An 18,454-nucleotide genomic window follows, 5' to 3' on the forward strand; every position below is an offset into this window, starting at 1 on the left:
TCCCAAAACATCTGAAGGACATTTGAACATCATTGACTTCGACAAAATCACCATCAGTCAATTGCAAAAGGCAGTTTTACTTGGAACAGCACCATCCAAAAAAAAAAAAAAAAGCATCTGCCTATCCCAAATCCTTAGGAAGGACTCAATAGGTGGATAAAAATGCCAAATACAATCTAAGCATCTGGCTGATTTTGTACATAACTCACGTATAAAACAAAGATACTTAACTGCAATAGCAGGTTGCTGCATCAAAATAAGCATATTTTGTATGTTTGTCCCAAAGCTACTTTTCTGTTTAAAAATATTTTTGATAGAGAAATGCAAGTCATTCCAGTTGTCCAGATACAGTTGCCTTGTCCATTATCTTTTTAAAGAAAGGTGGAAGAATTTTTAAAAAGCAAGAACTGTACATGTTTTGTTTCCCTTTCCCTTTCTTGTACAAACTTTCTATTCCAGTTTCTGGCCTCTTTAATTTGGGTCTGCCTGCCTTTCCATTACAGATAATATTTTTAAAACTTTGTTGATGTGTGAGAGAACATGAAAGGATTTCTGCATTTACAATCTATGTATCTGTTCTGATTACACTACTGTATTTATTTAATGTTAAATAGGAAATAATAGAGCTGTTGATGTCTTTCAGCCGAATTCTCTACCTTTGTTTCTGCTTTCATTAATGTGCTTTAATGTTCTTCCCTTATCTATTCCAATTTCTCTTCATCAATTGTAATGTACACCACAACCCACAAGCATCTCACACAAAATACCTTGTTTGATTTTAGCTTGGTAGTTCTCTAAACTCAGTCATTGTGGATTTTAAGGGCTTTAAAAGGGTCTAAAGTTTATGCCTTAATTTGTGGAAATCCATTTACTTTTATGGGGTCTTACTCAGTCATGAAAGATAATTCCAGTGAACTCCTTGTACTTATTTTTCCAAATACATATATTCAGCAGCCTTCGCAACCAGTCTATTATTATCCAGAATGGGGACAATGGCAGTTGTAATCCATTTCAATTCAAGGGCAACGAGTGAGACTGCTGTACAATTAATTGTATGTATATGCTTTTCCTTTCGAGGCGAGCGATGCTCGGTTCTTCCGTACAGCAAAGGCATCAGTGCGGGAGGTGGGGCGTTAGGGAAAGTTCAAGTATTTGCCCAAATGCACAACGACTGCAGAGTGAGCATCTGAATTAGAAATAAAGCGACTATGCCCGGCACGATGGATAAAATCAGGGGTCCCCAAACGTGGCAACTTGAAGACTTAAAACTCCCAAATTTCTGAACTTCCATCCTTGCAAACATCGCTCACTTTATGAGAACTCGAAAGGAATGTTACGGGCAGATGTGTTTTAAGGAAGCTTAGCCAATTGGAAACGCTATCTTTAAATAGAAAATCCACGCGCTTTACGAAACATGAGGGAAATTTACTTCCGGGGCACAACCTTTTATTTTTTTTTTCCTCATGGTTTTAGAGGCATCCAGTTGTAGCCATCCGCCCTTTCTAAAGGTGATAGAATGGCCCCAGCCCGTTCTTGGCTTGCGCACCTCTGAAATACTGTACGGGGTTAGTAGTCCCTTGCCCTTCTCCAAGATGGCAGCTCTTCCGTTCCTTTGGTTTGTTTGTTTGTTTGTTTGTTTTGTCCGTCCCCCCGAGAGGCGGAGCCGCTCTCAAACCACGCCCTCCGGCCCTCCTGCTTATTGATGCGCGCGGAGCCGAGGGTGTGTCTGCGTGTGTCATGTGCGCGCGCCGAATGCTCGCGCCCCGGCCGCGGCTGCCTCCGGCACGCGCCCAAACGACAGAGGGAGGAGTGAGCGAGCGAGCGAGACGCGGGCAAGAACCGCCTCGCGCACCCTACGGGCCAAAGAGGGGCCCGTAGACAGACGCGGAATTCTCAGGCGCTGAGACGGCAACGAGCGTGATGGCGGCGACGGCAACGACGGCGGCAACAAGACTGAAATGGGAAGCGGCTCCGCGCTCCACCGGGTCTTCCTCTCTTCCCGTGGTGACCGAGAGCCTAGCGGCGACGACGACCGTCCCTTGGCTAGGAGTAGCGCTGCGGTTATTGGTCGCGCTGCTTCTCAACGCGGCCCGGGCCGACAAAGAAGGTGAGCTGGCGATGGATATATCTCCTTCGGGAGCGTGTATTAACCGAAGCATCGTCCCCTTAGCTAGAGTGGCCCGGAGGGGGGTGGGGGGGGATCCGAGGGACGCGGGCGATGCCTTCCTAGTGTCTCTCCCTCCTTCTTCCCCAGGTGGTTAAACACCCAGGATTTCAGCGTTTTCTTCCTTTTTATTGCCTGGCCGCCCCTCTGGTTGGACGGTCCTGTGCAGTTATTATCTACGGGTCCTCCCCAATGATTTCCTTAACATCGCGTCGACGTTGTTAGTAATATTGTTTCTACGCCCCTTCCCTTCCCCTCCCAAAGTTTCTGCATCTTGGGGGCCGTTCCCTATAAACCACTTGCCTCTGCTTTTCCCCCTTTCTAGAAGGTCCCTTGCGATTTCTTCTCGGAAATCATTCACTACATTTTCCTATTCCTCGGTGCTGTAGTTCTCTGTCGTCCCCTCCCAGCCGAGCTGCCAACTCACTGCCCGGCCCTGTTAGTTGCTCCACCCGGCTTGGGACCTGCCTCCCCTAGGCTTGACTTTCCCCCACTTTGTAACCCGGGCCGTAATAGCTGAAGCTGTGCTTGTTTGGTAATAAAAATGAAGTTTCTCTGTTTATTCTCTGTATGGGAATGGAAGACGAGTTGCTCTTAGCCTCTCGACTGAATTCTAAAAGCTGAAATAGTTATTGCACCATTTACAATCAAGTTAGCCTTGGCTTGCTTTTTAAAATTACTCCAAATTATTTCTTCAGGCACCCTAAGTTCATTTCTTTACCTCACTGGTTAGCTCTCCTTCCAGCCCCCCCCCCCCTCCAATCAAGAGATGTTTGTGAAAGTATAAATAGCGTAATGCTACCTTTGCTGCTTGGTTTATGATAGATGGGAGTGATACCTGGTTATTGTAATGAAGCATGTATTCAGATTGTGAAGAAATTTCTAGAGGGTATAGAAAGAGTCTTATCATACACACTTGGTCTTGGCTTTAGTGGTTGATATCAATCCAAGAGAAACATGAAATGAGGGAAATATCCCCTCAGGCTTCCATTTGGTTTTCCATAGGCACATATTTGGACATTTGTAAGTTGGGACTTCTAATTTGTTTTAATGCTTATATTTTCTAGCTGCTTATTCATAAAATGGAAATTATTATTTAAGGCTTTATCACAACTCAGAGTTTTGGGCCTGTTATCAGTGAGTTGTTAGCTGATTTTTGTATCAACCAGAGAAGTGACTTTAAGCCAGGTGTTTTAGCCACAGAAAGTAAATCGTAGCAGAATTTCTTAGAGAAGGAGCATATAAAACAAATTGCTACATGTGAGCTATTTTTCTACTAATTCTATTTGATAACAATGTTTAATCACATTATGAAGATGAATCAAGATAAAATATTTTAAAATCTAGTTGAGTAGTCTATATTTCAACATTTTAACTTAGGGAAACTTTGATCAAGGAACTAGAACCGGCATTAACTATTGATTAAAAATTGTCAGAAAAATAAAATGTGTCAATTATATTTCTTTGATTCTATGACTGATTTTGCAGAATGGTCCTTATCTTGTGAATGGCTTGTATAGATTCTATTTGAATAAGTTGTTGCTTCGTTCTGTCTTAATAATATGCCCTCATGCCTGCCTTCATGCGTTGCCTGGAATCTGCAAAGTCAGCAGTTAGCTCATTTTTAATTTCCTCCCTTCTGAATTTATTTATTTATGTAAAGCATTTATATTGGTGCCCAATTCAAATATGAAATTTTGGGAGGCGTACAATAAATAGATAAACAAAAATATCAAATAATATATACAATCAGATATTAACAACTAGTAGCCAGGAACTCAGATTTATTGCCTTCTTTTTTTGTAAGAGCTCTAATCATTTTTACCCAAATGCTCAAGGAAAGACCAGGTTTTCACTGCCTTTGTAAAGGCCTAAAGAACTGGGGCCTATCAAATGGTTGAGTGGAAATAACTCTTGAGGGCAGACACTGTCCTGGGAATGGTATCCCCCTTAGGTCTCATCAAATGACATTATTTTAAGAATGTGCCTACCCAAGAGTGTGCTTTCCAAATGGGAGCATTTGGAATGGGTAGATGCCATTGGGAGAAAATGGTGCTACAAATAATCAGGCCCTGTGCCACATAGAGTCTTATGGGTGATAACCAGCTTCTTAAATCCCTCCCAGAAGCCTATAGGAAGCTTATATTTTTAATTAATTGTAGCTTCTGGATAGTTTTCTGGGCAATCCTATATAGAACTAATTGCAGTAGACCAGTGAGGAGATGAAGGTATGAGTGACTGCAAGTGGAACTTTAGCATGTTGGTGTACAAGATAAAGTTGTGAAAATGACTGGTAGTTTAGTAGTTTTCAGGCATGCTATTTGAAATTGATACTTCATTGTATTGATAAAGCTGGCATATTATTGTTCAGAGGTCTTGACATAATACTTGATATTTCATAGCTACTGAGAACAAATATTTCTACTTCCCCATATCCACTTGAATAAGTCTATGCTTCCAGTATATTCTGATATTGAAACAAGCTTTTTATTTGAGGCATTTTGGATCCTCTAATCTCCATTCTTTAATTAAATTTATCAGGCATATCCATCAGTTGGCTTATTTATTTTAAAAGGGTACAGAAGCTAATACACTCTTTCAAGCTATCTGACTTTAACTGGATGGTTTACTTATCAGAATCTATTTTGGTCTTGTGACTTGGCAATTCGTTACTTTTAACTTTGAGTTGTAATGTCTGCTATTGTTGATAAATTATAGACAGACAATTATTTGCAGGGTGATTTAGATTTTTAAATCAAATTTTAAATACAATTTTAGTAAAAATGGGAAAACTTACTTATAATTATATATTTTGAATCTGAATTATTTTAATATAAAAGTAAAAGATTCCCTGTCCAGTCGTGACTGACTCTGGGGCATGTTGCTAATCTCTGTTACTTGGCCGAGGGAGCCAGCATTGTCTGAAGACATTTTCTGTGGTCATGTGACCAGCACGGCTATACGTCAGAGGTGCAGGGAGTGCTGTTACATAATTGGTACCTATTAAACTACTCGTGTTTGCATGCTTTTGAACTGCTAGGCAGACAGGAGCTGGGGCAGGAATGAGAGTCATCCTACTGCATGGCTCACAGGTTTCATATCCATGCTGTCAGCTTTTCAGCTCAGCATCTTTAACTGGTGAGCCATCGCACCCACTTCTTTTAATGTAGATAGACAAATTTAAAAGTATACTGGTATTGTCTGTGATCTAACAAGAGGTGCAGCACAAAGCAGCTCACCACTGTACCTCTGAAGATGCAAGCTGGCAAGACATTAGGACAAAAGTAAACTAGATCACAACTGTACAGTCTGAAAGCTCATCACTGTTTCAAACATATCTTTAAAACATACTTTGTAGATTTCATTTACCTTTATTGATTGAACTGCTAACAGCATTAAGACAACAGTGGCAAGATGGGCACCTGCTTTCTCTGAGTAACAGGTTGTATTGTACTTGGAGGGGAAAAAATCTGATTCAGTGATAATACATGTGTTGGTAATCTCAAGGCTAGACTACTGCAATGTATTATTTCATGCAACAGTTTTCAAAGGTGGCCCAAAAATTGCAGTTGGTATAGAAGGCAAGTGTCATTTTTTGGAGATGCCATATTGCTCCTATGTGGGAAGAGTTCACTATTACTATCGTAGTTGCATTCTGACACTAATATTCATTCTGGTGCATACCTTGTACATAAATTGACTATGGGTCCGGCTGTATGTAGCCTGCTGTCCTGATAAGTAACCTTTAAGTATTTGGAGTTGCCTGTAGTCTTCTCTAATGCAGCATATCTATACCCAGTTTCTTTAACTTCCTCAGAGGATTTAGCTTCCAAGAGCCTGATAATCTTGGGGGCCATCTGAATAAGATCTGGTTTATTGATGATTTTTTTAGATGTCTCTGCCCAGAATGGAATATTATCTTGCCCTCATTTTGGGCAAAGTCAAAATCCTAGGGTTTCACAAGAACCCGCTCAGATTTCTTGGAATGATAGCGTTAACCCAATTTTCTTCATTATAGCTTTATCATTTAATAAGTGGTCCAGGATTTTTTTTTTTTTAAAAAAAAACAAATTGTGAAACTTGAAAAAGTTTGGAAAAAAAACTGAGTTAGTGGGTGGGCCAGGGTGGTGGTGGTAGAGAAAATACTTTAATTTGGATTCCAGAATTGAAGAGCTAGGTGAGCTCCTACATGGCCACTTCCAATTATTAAGATTCTATTAATTTATCCCTATGGTTCACTCTCGGGCTTGCCATAATTTAACTCATGATACAGATTCAGAAGTCATTCTGGATATAATTGTATTTTAAACTGTGATTATGAAACTGAATCCAGATTAGGTTAAAATTCCAGTATGGATTGCATGTTAATTTGTTCACGTTTCTTCTCTGTTTCCTGTTTTATCCTTTCAACAATACTGCTCATTCAGCATGCAGTACTTGATGATTGTGTATAGTTTTGTAGTTGATCTTCCTTATCAAACTGTTAATGTTTTCTTGCCATTGCTGGGTATGGTATTACAGTATAACTACTATTTCTTTTATAACTGGTCTAGTAGTCAAGGCAGGGGTCTTCAAATTGGACAGCTTTAAGACTTATGGACTTCAACTCCCAGAATTCCCCCTCCAGTCATGTTAGCTCAGGAATTCTGGGAGTTGAAGTCCACAAGTCCTAAACTTGCCAAGTTTGAAGACTCTTGAGTTAAGGCATCAGAATAGAAACCAGGTGACTGTGATTTCTAGTCCTGTTTTAGGCATGAGAGCCAGCTGAGTGACTTTGGGCCAGTCATTCTCTCTCAGTCCAATCTTACAGGGGGTTATGGGAAAATAGGAAAAGAAAGGAGTATTTGGTATGCTCCCCAATTTATATCCCACTTTATAAAAATACTAAGGGTGAGATATAAATAAATAAAAATTATTTTGCTGTACATCCCTGCAATTAACTTCTGGCTCCTTTTAAAGCACTGTTAAAATTTTAAATCATATCTATATTCAAGGACTGTATCCAAATTTTGTCTTTTAAACAATTCATTGTTTTAAATTATAGATCAAATAATATACAATATTATTTTGGATTGTATAGAAGTACTCTTTTTATGATTAAAATAATATTTGATATAATTGTTTTTTAAAAAATCCATTTCTCTATGAATTGTTAATAAGATAACAGAAAAATGGGAAGACTGTTGTGTCCATGCTAATTTACAGAATGAAGAAATATAGCAAAAATAATGTAATGCAATTACTGTAGATTTCTCATCCTATCCCAGTACTTTCATCATCTTCTTCCTAGCATATTCTGCAGATGAAGAGTACACTTTTCGGATCAGTGAATGCCATTTTGTGCAATCAGCTGCATCTCCAGGGCGCACGCACGCCTTTTGCATGTCTTTGTTGATGGTGTCTCGCCATCTCTGTTTTGGACACCCACCAGGTCACTGGTCATTAACTTCTAGTTGATAGGCTCTCTTAGCAATGGTGGAAGGTGCTGCACTCTGGACATGTCCATATTAGTGGAGCCGGCCTTCTCTCATCATCTCTGTAATTGGTGCCACACCAAAATGCTGTTGAATTGTATCATTTGTGATGTGGTCAAGAAGGGAGATGCCCAATATCCAATGGAGCATTTTCATTTTCATTGCATGGAGATAGCTTTCTGTCCCCGTTGTTGCTGCCCATTATTCAGTGCCATACAGAATAACAAGGCAGACAGTTGTTGTTGAGGTATTCCCCGTTAGGAGAATGAGTGCACCCAGGGAAACATAGTGAGAGTGATGTTGAATAACACGCAACCAGCACACAGATACACTGAATAGTAAAATGTAGGTTTTACTTCCAGTAAACGGGTAAACAAAGTCCAACAAACAGTCCAAATCATACACGGTTAAAGCAGTTAGTATCAGTCCAGGGATAATCCAAAAACGAAGTCAAGTATCATAAACAGAGTTCAGTAAAGGGAGTTTGCAAACAGTTGCAAGACTCACAACAATCCAAGCAGAACAACGATCAGGCAATATGGCAAAACAGGAAATGCAAGGAGAAAGAAACCAGGTTTCTGGCTCCATTTTATGGCCGTTGGAGGAACCTCACCCAATCACAATTACAGTATTCTCTTAAAGATACAGTATTAAATGACTATCCTGGTTTATATATTTCCAACTCAACTGTTAGGTAACTATCATTCCTAACATTCTCCCCTTTGGGTAGGACAAAGCCTTACAATTTAAGTCCATATTCCTCACAGCAAGCCTTATGTTTTACAGTGCCTTGGGCTTTTGTAAAATGATCAGCAATGTTATTATCTGATATGCAGTACTCCAGTGTAATCATTTTACTTTGAACACATTGTCTCATATTTAGATATCTTAGATCGGTGTGTTTTGATCTTGTCTTTACAGCAAGATTGGAAGCCATCTGTATTGCTGATTGGTTGTCTTCATACACAACAATAGGTTCCTTTACATTACATCCCATATCTATCAATATTTTTTTATAACAAACGAAATCTGTACATAATAGAGAAAAACATGAGAAATCAGCCTCCATTGTTGATAAACTTAGATGTTTTTGTTGAATAGACTGCCATCCAATTAACACCTTTTCTAATAATACTACAGTACCTGACGTTGATTTATGTGTAGGAATGTCTGTAGCGAAACTTGCATCGGCATATGCAGTTAAACTTAGTTCATCCTTAGGCTCCAAATATAATGCATATCTCAACACACGCTTAGGAGCGTGCCAGTGGCTTTCAGTAGGCTCAGTGTTAAACCTGGCTAATTGGTTAACAGTATATGCTATATTTGGCCTTGACCAATTAGTAAGATAAGATAAGCTACCAATTAATGACTGATAAATATCTTTATCAAAAACAGGACTTTTGCACATCACTGTGGCTAAACTCCTGGCTCATTGGTGTTTTAAACAGTTTACAAAGTTCCACTTTAAAATTCTTTAGTAAATGGTTACTTTTATCTGCTTGTGAGATTTTGTATCCTCCCCTAGTTTTATCTATTTTTAAACCAAGATACTATTTAATCTCTCCTAAATGTTTTATGTTAAATTTCTTCTCTAACAGTGAAATAATCTCAGTAGCTTCTTGCTCAGTCTTCGTGATCAATGCTTTGTAATCAGTAAACAGTAGCAATAATGAAACTACACCATCACTTTCCCTTTTGAATAAACATGGATCAGCCATGCCAGCTACAAATCCTATTTTTGTTAATTCCTTTACTATCTACTGGTTCCATTCATAGCCTGATTGCTTTAAGCCATAAAGACTCTTTTTTAATCTCCAACGATCAGTTTTATCAGTTTTTATCCCAAAGGCTTCTTTAAATATATAGTATGTTGCAACAGTGCATGAAGATATGCTGTCTCCACATCCAAATGGTTTATTGTGTATGTATTCTTAGTTGCCCACACTAATGCTGCTCGTAATGTGGTAGCTTTCAGACTAGGTGAAAACACCTCATCGTAGTTGTTGGTTGACTAATCGAACCCTTGTGCTGCTAACCTGGCTTTATGCGTAACAGTCCCATCCACACCTGTCTTAATTTTATAAATCCACTTACACCCTATGGCATGCTCACCTGGTGGTAACCTGACATTTTCATGTACCTCCAACCTTTGTAAGGATTTCAGTTCCTTATCCATTGCTTCCTGCCAAGCAGCCTGAACCTTAGCAGGATACAGTTTCAGTTCATTATAGTTAGTAGGAACTATATTTACTTGGCATACTATACTAGCCTGATAGCTATCTGGTGGTCATCTAGGTAACTCAGGGCTTACTGGTGGACTCTCATGTTCTACCTGCTCCTGTTCTTCTACCTCCTCCTGTGCCTGTTCTTCCTCTTTAATGGCTATTATGGTTTAATAATCTCATCATTAGGGACTACTTGGGTGTCGATAGCAACATCACCATTGGATTCCTGTTCTAGTTTATGCCACCCAACGTGCTCAAGAAATTTAGCACTAGAGCTACAGTAAATATTAGCTGTGCCTGGATCCCAGAATCTAAACGATCTATGGTTGGCCTTGTAACCTATGAAAAATAATTTCCTAGCTCTATGTTGCCCTTTCAGTCTTACTTGTGAGGGAATATGCACCCATGCTGGAGCTCCAAATGTGTGTAGATAACTTAAATCTGTTTTTCTGCCATGCCAACGAATGAATGGCAGTTCACCAGTTGTTGTGTTCGCCGCATTGTTTAACACATGATTGCTACACATTATGGCATCAGTCCACAGTGTTTCAGGCAAATCTGAATCAGATAACATAGTGCGAGCCATGGCTTGTAACGTTTGCCCTCTTCGTTCTATAAATGAATTACGTTGTGGCCTGTAAGGTGCAGAACGCTTATGCTCGATACCAGCCAATTTTAACATCGTTTGGAATCTATTGTTAATAAACTCAGTCCTGTTATCTGTAACTAATTACCTTATGTCTCATTTTTCTCTCAGCAAATCTTAGCCAGTTAAAGAAATGTTGGAACGTTTGTTTTGTTTTTCATTAGATAGCAGAAACAGTACCGTGAGTAATGGTCCATTATACTCAAAACATAGCAGGCACCTCCCAAACTGGGTTTCTTAGGACCAATTATGTCAGCAAATAAAACCTCTAAAACCCATTCGGTCTGTTTGCTGGAATAACCTTGCTTTTCTCCTGATTACAGGCATTACAGTTTAAGTACTTGCTACAGGGTTTTAATTTTACTTCCTCTGACAATTCAACAGTTTGTTTCAGCATCTTGAAATTAATGTGCCCCAGACGTCTATGCAGTAAATGTATACATTCGTCATGTGGCTTAACATTGTTATAAACCGAGTTAGCCATCTGCAACTGGTCGTCATGTATAACATATAAATCATTCTCTAAAGTAGCAGTAACACATTTACAGTTATCTCCCCTAAAGGTTACTACATAACCAAGATTAACTAAAGCCCTTACTGATAACAAATTAAATTTCAGTTTAGGTACGTATAACATAGATAAATGCTCATTTACACAAGAACAATATGCAGTACCTTCACCAGTTGCTTTCATCTTCCATCCATTTGCCAGTGATACATGTTACTTACTCATGGACATCTTTACAAAACTCTCTCTATTTCTAGTAATGCACTGCGATGCTCCACTATCAACTACCCACAAGTCATGGTTTACAGTTGAATTGCTAGACATAGCTAAATTAACATTCTTATTAGCCTTCTGGTGATTACTAGTATTCTGTCGTTTTCCCTTCTTACAGAATCTAGCTATATGTCCCCTAGCCCCACAAGAAAAACATTTCCTAACAGTACAGACAGTTGAAAACAAATCCTCTTCTTGTGGTTGTTTCTCTCTCAGTTGGTTTCTATCCAGTCTTCTTCTTGCCTCTTCTAACAATCGTCCAGTTATGTCAGTCAATGTCAGCTCATTTCTGGTCAGGACTTCTAGTGAAGATACGTAATCATAATAACTTTCATCCAGTGAGGAAAGAATGATGTAAACCTGATGCAGCTCTGAAAAAAATCTGTTCCTTTTCATGTAGCTCTTGAAAAGTTCTTTTCATGAAGTTCAAATGAGCTAACATCTCTCCACCTTTCAGAAGACGTGCTCTAAACAGTTTATGTGTAAGATGTATGTGTGCACCTACACTGTCACGAACATAAATCCTCTTCAAATGCTCCCAACACCTAGCAGCAGACTCTTCTCCATGAATATGGACTAGCTGCTGGTCACTCAGTGTTAGTCCAATTATACAAAGAGCTCGTTCGTTGTTCTGTTTAAAGTCAGCTAATTTTTTAGCATCATCCTCATTATTTGGATCCTAAGCATCCTGAACTGCATCCCATAACCCTTCCCTACACAGAAGTAGACTGCACTTCATAGACCAGGAAACATAGCTTGTTCCATCCAACCGGGTTATCATTGATAGACTTGTTGATGGGTCTTGTGCCATCTTTACCAGGACAGTAACCCACAATTAAACAGTAAACAGCTGTCTGTATATGGTATTGTGTATTCACACTAACTCTCGGTGTCAAGCATCTAGAAAGTATCCATAATATCAATCACTCCGAGACATTATGTCTCCAGTTGATTTATTAGGAACAGATCTGGCATGTTCAAAAGCAATTTCCCAAGTGAAAGTTTTTTGGTGCGTTACACAGAACCCACCTTCTCTCCTCCCACTTCTACACTTCATAAATCATGAGAACCAATTAACTGCAACTGGAAATTCTTAATACGACACACAGAATAACCTTGAACTTTTCAACTCCTCTAACTCTCTAAAAAAAAATGTTGCATCTGAATTTCAAAGCTGACACTCAGTTATCTGATCCTGGTATTTGCTGGGCCCATAACCAGTGTTGAGGTATTCCCAGTTAGGAGAATGAGTGCACTCAGGAAAATGTAGTGAGAGTGATGTTGAATAACATGCAACCAGCACACAGATACACTGAATAGTAAAATGTAGGTTTTACTTCCAGTAAACGGGTAAACAAAGTCCAACAAACAGTCCAAATCATACACGGTTAAAGCAGTTAGTATCAGTCCAGGGATAATCCAAAAACGAAGTCAAGTATCATAAACAGAGTTCAGTAAAGGGAGTTTGCAAACAGTTGCAAGACTCACAACAATCCAAGCAGAACGATGATCAGGCAATATGGCAAAACAGGAAATGCAAGGAGAAAGAAACCGGGTTTCTGGCTCTATCTTATGACCTTTGGAGGAACCTCACCCAATCACAATTACAGTATTCTCTTAAAAGATACAGTATTAAATGACTATCCTGGGTTATATATTTCTAACCCAATTGTTAGGTCACTATCATTCCTAACAGTTGTCTTGTAAATCTTAGATTTAAGATGAGTTGGCATTTGTCTCTCACATAATACACCAGTGAATTATCGCCAATGCATCCAGGTAGAGTCACCCTTGCTCACACCTCACCATTGATGTCATCATTGCCCTGGAGATGGGATCCCAGATACTGAAAAATGTCCACCTTCTTTAGGTTTTCGCCATTGATTTGAATCATTCCAGAGATGGTAACAGTCTCTAAGTACTCAGTTTTCTTGGTGTTGAGGCAGAGTCCGAAATGGTTTACCCTTCCATATTTGGACTTGCTGCTGTAGTTTGCCTCTGGTGGTGGAAACAAGCATAATCCAGGGTGCGTTCTGTTGCAGGTCATGTGTGATGGTATCCATGACCAATATAAACAGAAGTGGTGACAGTTCATGCCATGCCCCTGTCAGAATCTGATTCAGAAGGGGAGGCTGAGCAGCTGACAGGGAGTGGGAGTGTGACTCCATTAGCTGTGGAAGAAACTGGGGAAGGGCAAAGTCCGGCTGAGCAGAGCAGGAAGAGGTAGAGCAAGGGAGAGGGAATTCGGTGGAAGACCCAGGCCCATCCCCTCTTCATCCTAGGGCATGCAGGGAGGAACAGAGAAGGGAGTAATGTGAGTTGCATGGCTTACAGGGGAGGAAAGGGCCCTGATTCCCTTCATTAGCTGCAGCTGGGAACACAGTGTTTAAAAAGGGAAGCTGCGCACAGCAAGTTGTTGGGAGCAAATTGTGAATTATCTGGTTTCGTGGAGGCTTATCTGTGTTCCTGGTGTCTTCCCAACTGTGTGTGTTTTGCTGTGCTTTCAAGTCTGCGATTCCTTCTCCTGCCCTGTCAAGTTAATTATTGCAGCGTGGTTTGTTTGGATTTTTACAGTTCGTATGTACTTTTTTTTTCATACTGAATTTCCTCCACTTAAAGACTGTTCCTGGAAGAGTTTTTCTCCAGCCGAGGGTAACCTGGACATTGGGGGAAAAGTTGGAGATAATTAAGGGACTCTTCTTGCTTATTTGATTGTGTTGCCTTTGTGCCACGCCCCAGGTTATCACGGTTCAGAGCCTTGGTGCACTCCAAACATCACCTGGAATCTGTTGGAGAGACCAGCTGGGCATCACACTTGACTGCTGGTGTTCTTACATAACATTTTGACCCAGTCAATTAGTGCTTCAGGTACTCTGTGATCCCAGAGATACTCCGTTATCCCAGTACCTTAATGTGTTTCTTTGTTATTAACAGGTGGGAACTGGCTCATATATATTAAAATATGCTTTTTGGTTGGTTGAGACCTTGTCTCCCTGTGATACTGTATCTAGCTATTATACTGAAGTTTTTTGCATTGCCTGAGAAAAAATTATTCTCTTTGCATAATTGTTTAAAGTCCACCCCAATCCTAACATTTCTTGCCATTCTTCAGCTCTAAAATATGTTAGTCTTCCTTATGCACAGTTTTTCCAAACAAATAGTATTTCCTCACGCTTTCAATAATGGTTTATAGGATTTCTTTTTCTACAGTACAAAATAAAGAATTAATTATGAGCAATAGAATAAGATACTGGCACTAACAACAGGGCGTTAAAACGTGAATAGTTGTTATTTTAAGCATGGTTTGGTAGAACTTGAATGGATGATGGTTTGGGCAGGTCTTTTAAGACAAGCTGATCTGCTTAAACAGCAAATGGAAACTATGGCCTACTTTAACTAAAATGCCTTGATGATAGTAACTCATGCTGTAATCACCACTTGGTTGGATTGTTACAACATGCTCAAAAGGACTGCCTTTGGAGATATTGAGGATTGCAGCTGGTATAAAATACAATGACTAGATTGCTAACTAGATAAGCTGGACAGGCAGGAATAATACCTATTTTGAAATTGCTGCATTAGTTGCCAGTAGTTTCTAGGCTTAAAACAAAGTGCAGGTTATTACCTTCAGAGGCATTTCTAGTGCAGCATCAGAATATATTAGGAAATGTCTTGGCAGAACTGTCTGATTCAGTCATTAAGAGAGAATATATTGCAGTCTCTTCTCCATATGATATGCATGATCAGGTAGCAAACCTTCTCAGTGGCATCCCCCACTTTATGGAATACTCTTCTTCCAGTAGAACAGAAAACCCCAATCTGCTGGCATTTCTTAAACAAGCAAAATAATTGGTTTAAGCATTTGTTCAGCCTTTAGATTAAAGGATTTATAAAGTTTACTGACAGGTTTCTAGTATTTTTTTTTATTTTCACATAAAATTTACTACTTTATTAAATTTGTGCCACCCATCTCATAAGAGATAACTCTGGGCAGTTTATAAACATTAAAACTAGTACACATTAAAATAATAAAACAAAAAACAAAAAATAATACCATTAAAAGATGGAGAGAAGTGGAACACAAAGGATACGTGGTGAGGTGGCAGAGAAATCTCTTTTCCTGAAAAGTGGAAAATTCTTGACTGATGGGATCAGGAGCATTCTCCTTTTATTGACACAGGTTGGCCAATCCCAAAGAGTTGAGATGGTTCTTAAGCTAACCTGGTCCCATGCCTTGAGTTGTAGCCGGAAACAAACCAGTAGCCAGTGCAGCTTGCAGAACAGTAGTGTAACATGGGCCAACCTAGGGGCCCCAAGAACTGCCCATGTTGCTGCATTCTGCACTAGTTGTAGCTTCCAAATTCTTAATCCTGACAGAAAGGGGTCCAAATAATCAGTTTCTTCCTCTGAAATTGCCAAGCAACCACCTTTTCTCCATGGAGCTGTTCCAAGCATCCAGGTCTGGGAAGTGCTTCTGTCTGTCGTCCAGTAGGCTGACCAAAGTTCTGAGGACACTCCCCTTGTCATTTGTCCCCAGTTTAACTTAACTGTCGTTCAAGCTAGACGTGAGCAATTTGCTGACCGGGATCTTCGAAACCCTTGGAGAAAGCCCCTATAATGGGAAGGTTGGAAACTACACAAAAATTGTCTGGACAAGTGGGGTGAGGAGCTGGGGTTTTCTAGAAGTGGGCAAACCAGACCTCCTTAAAAGACCTCAGGAATGACCCTTTCTGCAGTGAAAAATGAATCAATTTCACCAGCGAGGAGGGCTAAAGATCTAATTGAGAGGTGGTTGCACTGATAGCATTGAGGACCCTGTCCACTTCATCAACATCAAACTGTTCCCATATAATTGGGTAAGGCCCATCTCCCGGCATCTCCCATGTAGCAGTGCCACACATAGGTTCCAACTGGGAATGAATCTGAACAAGGTGTTGAACAAATTCCTTTGGGCAATCCTAAAGATGTTCACCTGAACCCTCCTGTCCCAGGAGGGACTAGGTGATCCCGAACTGGGCTTCCGGGCAATATTCTGTGGATGCAATAATGGTGGAGAAATAATGATGTCTTGCTACTCTGACTACAACAAGATAGCCTTAATGGCAGTTCTAAGTCATTTCCAGTGGGAGTTATCCATTGTCTTCCCCCAGTGCTGCTCGCTCTAGGTGGCTCTTAACCCTTTTCAAGACCCACAGCTCCTCTATGAATCATAGGATGGGGTGGGTGTGAATAGTCAAGAGAGGTTGCACAGGCGCAGTCTTGTTCAAAGCCTTGACTACTCTTTGATTCCAGGACTTTATCAGAGCTTTGGCAGGTTTGTGCAGTGAAGCCCCCAGGATATCCCCTAGTTCCCTCTGGAACCCATTCAGGGTCATTAGTCACTGGGGACAGAGCACTCAAATGAATACAGTCTCCCTGCGGAGGGAAGCAGTATAAGGGAATCTCAGGGACACTAAGGCGTGATCTGAACATAACAAGGGAGAAACCAACAAGTTTCACACACACCCCAGCTAACGTTGCCATTGCTCTGATAAGTAAATTGTATTTGGTGTGTGACCATTATCCTGAGATGGACATGAGATGATCTGAGATAGGCCCATGGCTGCCATGATAGTCATGAACATCTGGGCCACTTCTGAGGCCAAACCTAGAAATGGCAGATTGAAGTCTCCCAGAACAACAAGCCTGGGGAACTCCACTACCAACCCGGATATAGTCTCCAGCAGTTCAAGCAGAGAGGTTGCTACGCAGCAGAAAGGCTGGTTACAATCGCTTCATTTTTGTTTTGCCTTTGTTGTACTGTACCCATAATTATCAGAATTGGGCAATTTTTAAATATTATAAAATAAATAGGTTATAAAGTTCACTTGAATGAAATTTTTGTTTCTTTTTCTTACAGCTTTTATCCAGTCAGATAGCATAATAGAAGTCTTACGCTTTGATGAAGGAGGCTTATTACAGGTAAATATTTATTGTTAAATAGAATTGTATAGTAACATTTCTTTAAATAGCCTGCTTTACTAGTTGCATTATTTTCTTTAATAAAGAAAAAATAATGGTGGGACAACTGGTCAGACATGATTTCCTTTTCAAACGGTCTCTTGCAAGTCCCTTGTGTTATTTTACCGGTAAGCATATTTCAGCAAGTGTCTTTTTTGATGCCGAGATAAAATTTTAAGTGACTAGCTGGATTTTTGGCACAAGGAACTTTTGGGTGAACTGGCCAATTCCTGAATAATTTTATGAAATATTTTTTTAAATTATTTACAGTGTTGAATTGAGCTACAACTTATATAGCTTGTTTATGTTGACTTATTACTCAGCTAACCACGGTTAAAACTAAACTATAGCAAGATATGTGAAGTTACCTGATATTTGTTAGTTTGTTTTCAGAGAGAATTGTTTCAAAAATTTGTATTTCACTTTTCATTTCAAATGATGTTAGTATAAAAAGATTTACAGATAGTCCTTTGCTTACAACAGCTCTTTTAGTGGTCATTTGAAGTTACAACAGCACTGAAAAAATGAGTTATGACCGTTTTTCACAACCGTTGCAGCATGCTCACGTGATCATTTGCTTGGCCTATGACTCATTTTTATGACGGTTGCATCCTGGGGTTATGTGACCTTCTGGCAAGCAAAGTCAATGGAGAAGCCAGATCCACTTCACCATGTTACTAACTTAAGAACTGTAGTGATTCATTTAACAGTGGCAAGAAAAGACATAAAATGGGGCAAAACTCACTTAACAAATGTCTCACTTAGCAACAGAAACTTTGGGCTCAATTGAGGACTACCTGTATTTGAGGACTACCTGTATTTGATTTCAAAATAGTTTTTAAAATTATTTTATTCATCTTGGCTCATGAAAAGCAGTTGATCGTTTTTTATATTTAATGAGTGCATTTTGGGCAAGACTTTATATAGCTGTGTTCCTCGTTGAGCTTCTTCATTCTTCATTTACCATCTTTCTGGGCTGTTATTTTCCACTTTCCCTTTCAGGCTGCCAGCTATGTCTTTTCTCCTGTCAGAAAACTAGCATTATGATGGGTGAAAGAGGCTTGAATGCGCATGAGGGAGAAGTGGGGGAGGGGAGAAACGTGTCTCACAGTATACAGGTAGTCCTCAAGTTGGAACAGTTAATTTAGTGACTGTTTAAAG

General features: G+C 39.8%; 1 protein-coding gene across 1 annotated transcript in view; it reads left to right on the plus strand.

The window, feature by feature from the left end:
* The first annotated feature begins 1,701 nt into the window (after window positions 1–1,701).
* The window catches only part of TMEM131 (transmembrane protein 131), a 93,424-nt gene continuing 76,671 nt past the window's right edge, over window positions 1,702–18,454 (plus strand). Inside the window, exons 1-2 of the mRNA XM_087938456.1 lie at window positions 1,702–2,107; window positions 17,193–17,254. Of these exons, the coding sequence (XP_087794582.1) occupies window positions 1,921–2,107; window positions 17,193–17,254 (249 nt within the window). The 5' untranslated portion in view covers window positions 1,702–1,920. The remainder of the gene's footprint in view (window positions 2,108–17,192; window positions 17,255–18,454) is intronic.

The sequence above is a fragment of the Pseudonaja textilis genome, chromosome 8 (assembly GCF_049901715.1).
Source record: "Pseudonaja textilis isolate UNSWEBS1 chromosome 8, rPseTex1.2, whole genome shotgun sequence".
In the NCBI taxonomy this organism is placed as follows: Eukaryota; Metazoa; Chordata; class Lepidosauria; order Squamata; family Elapidae; genus Pseudonaja; species Pseudonaja textilis.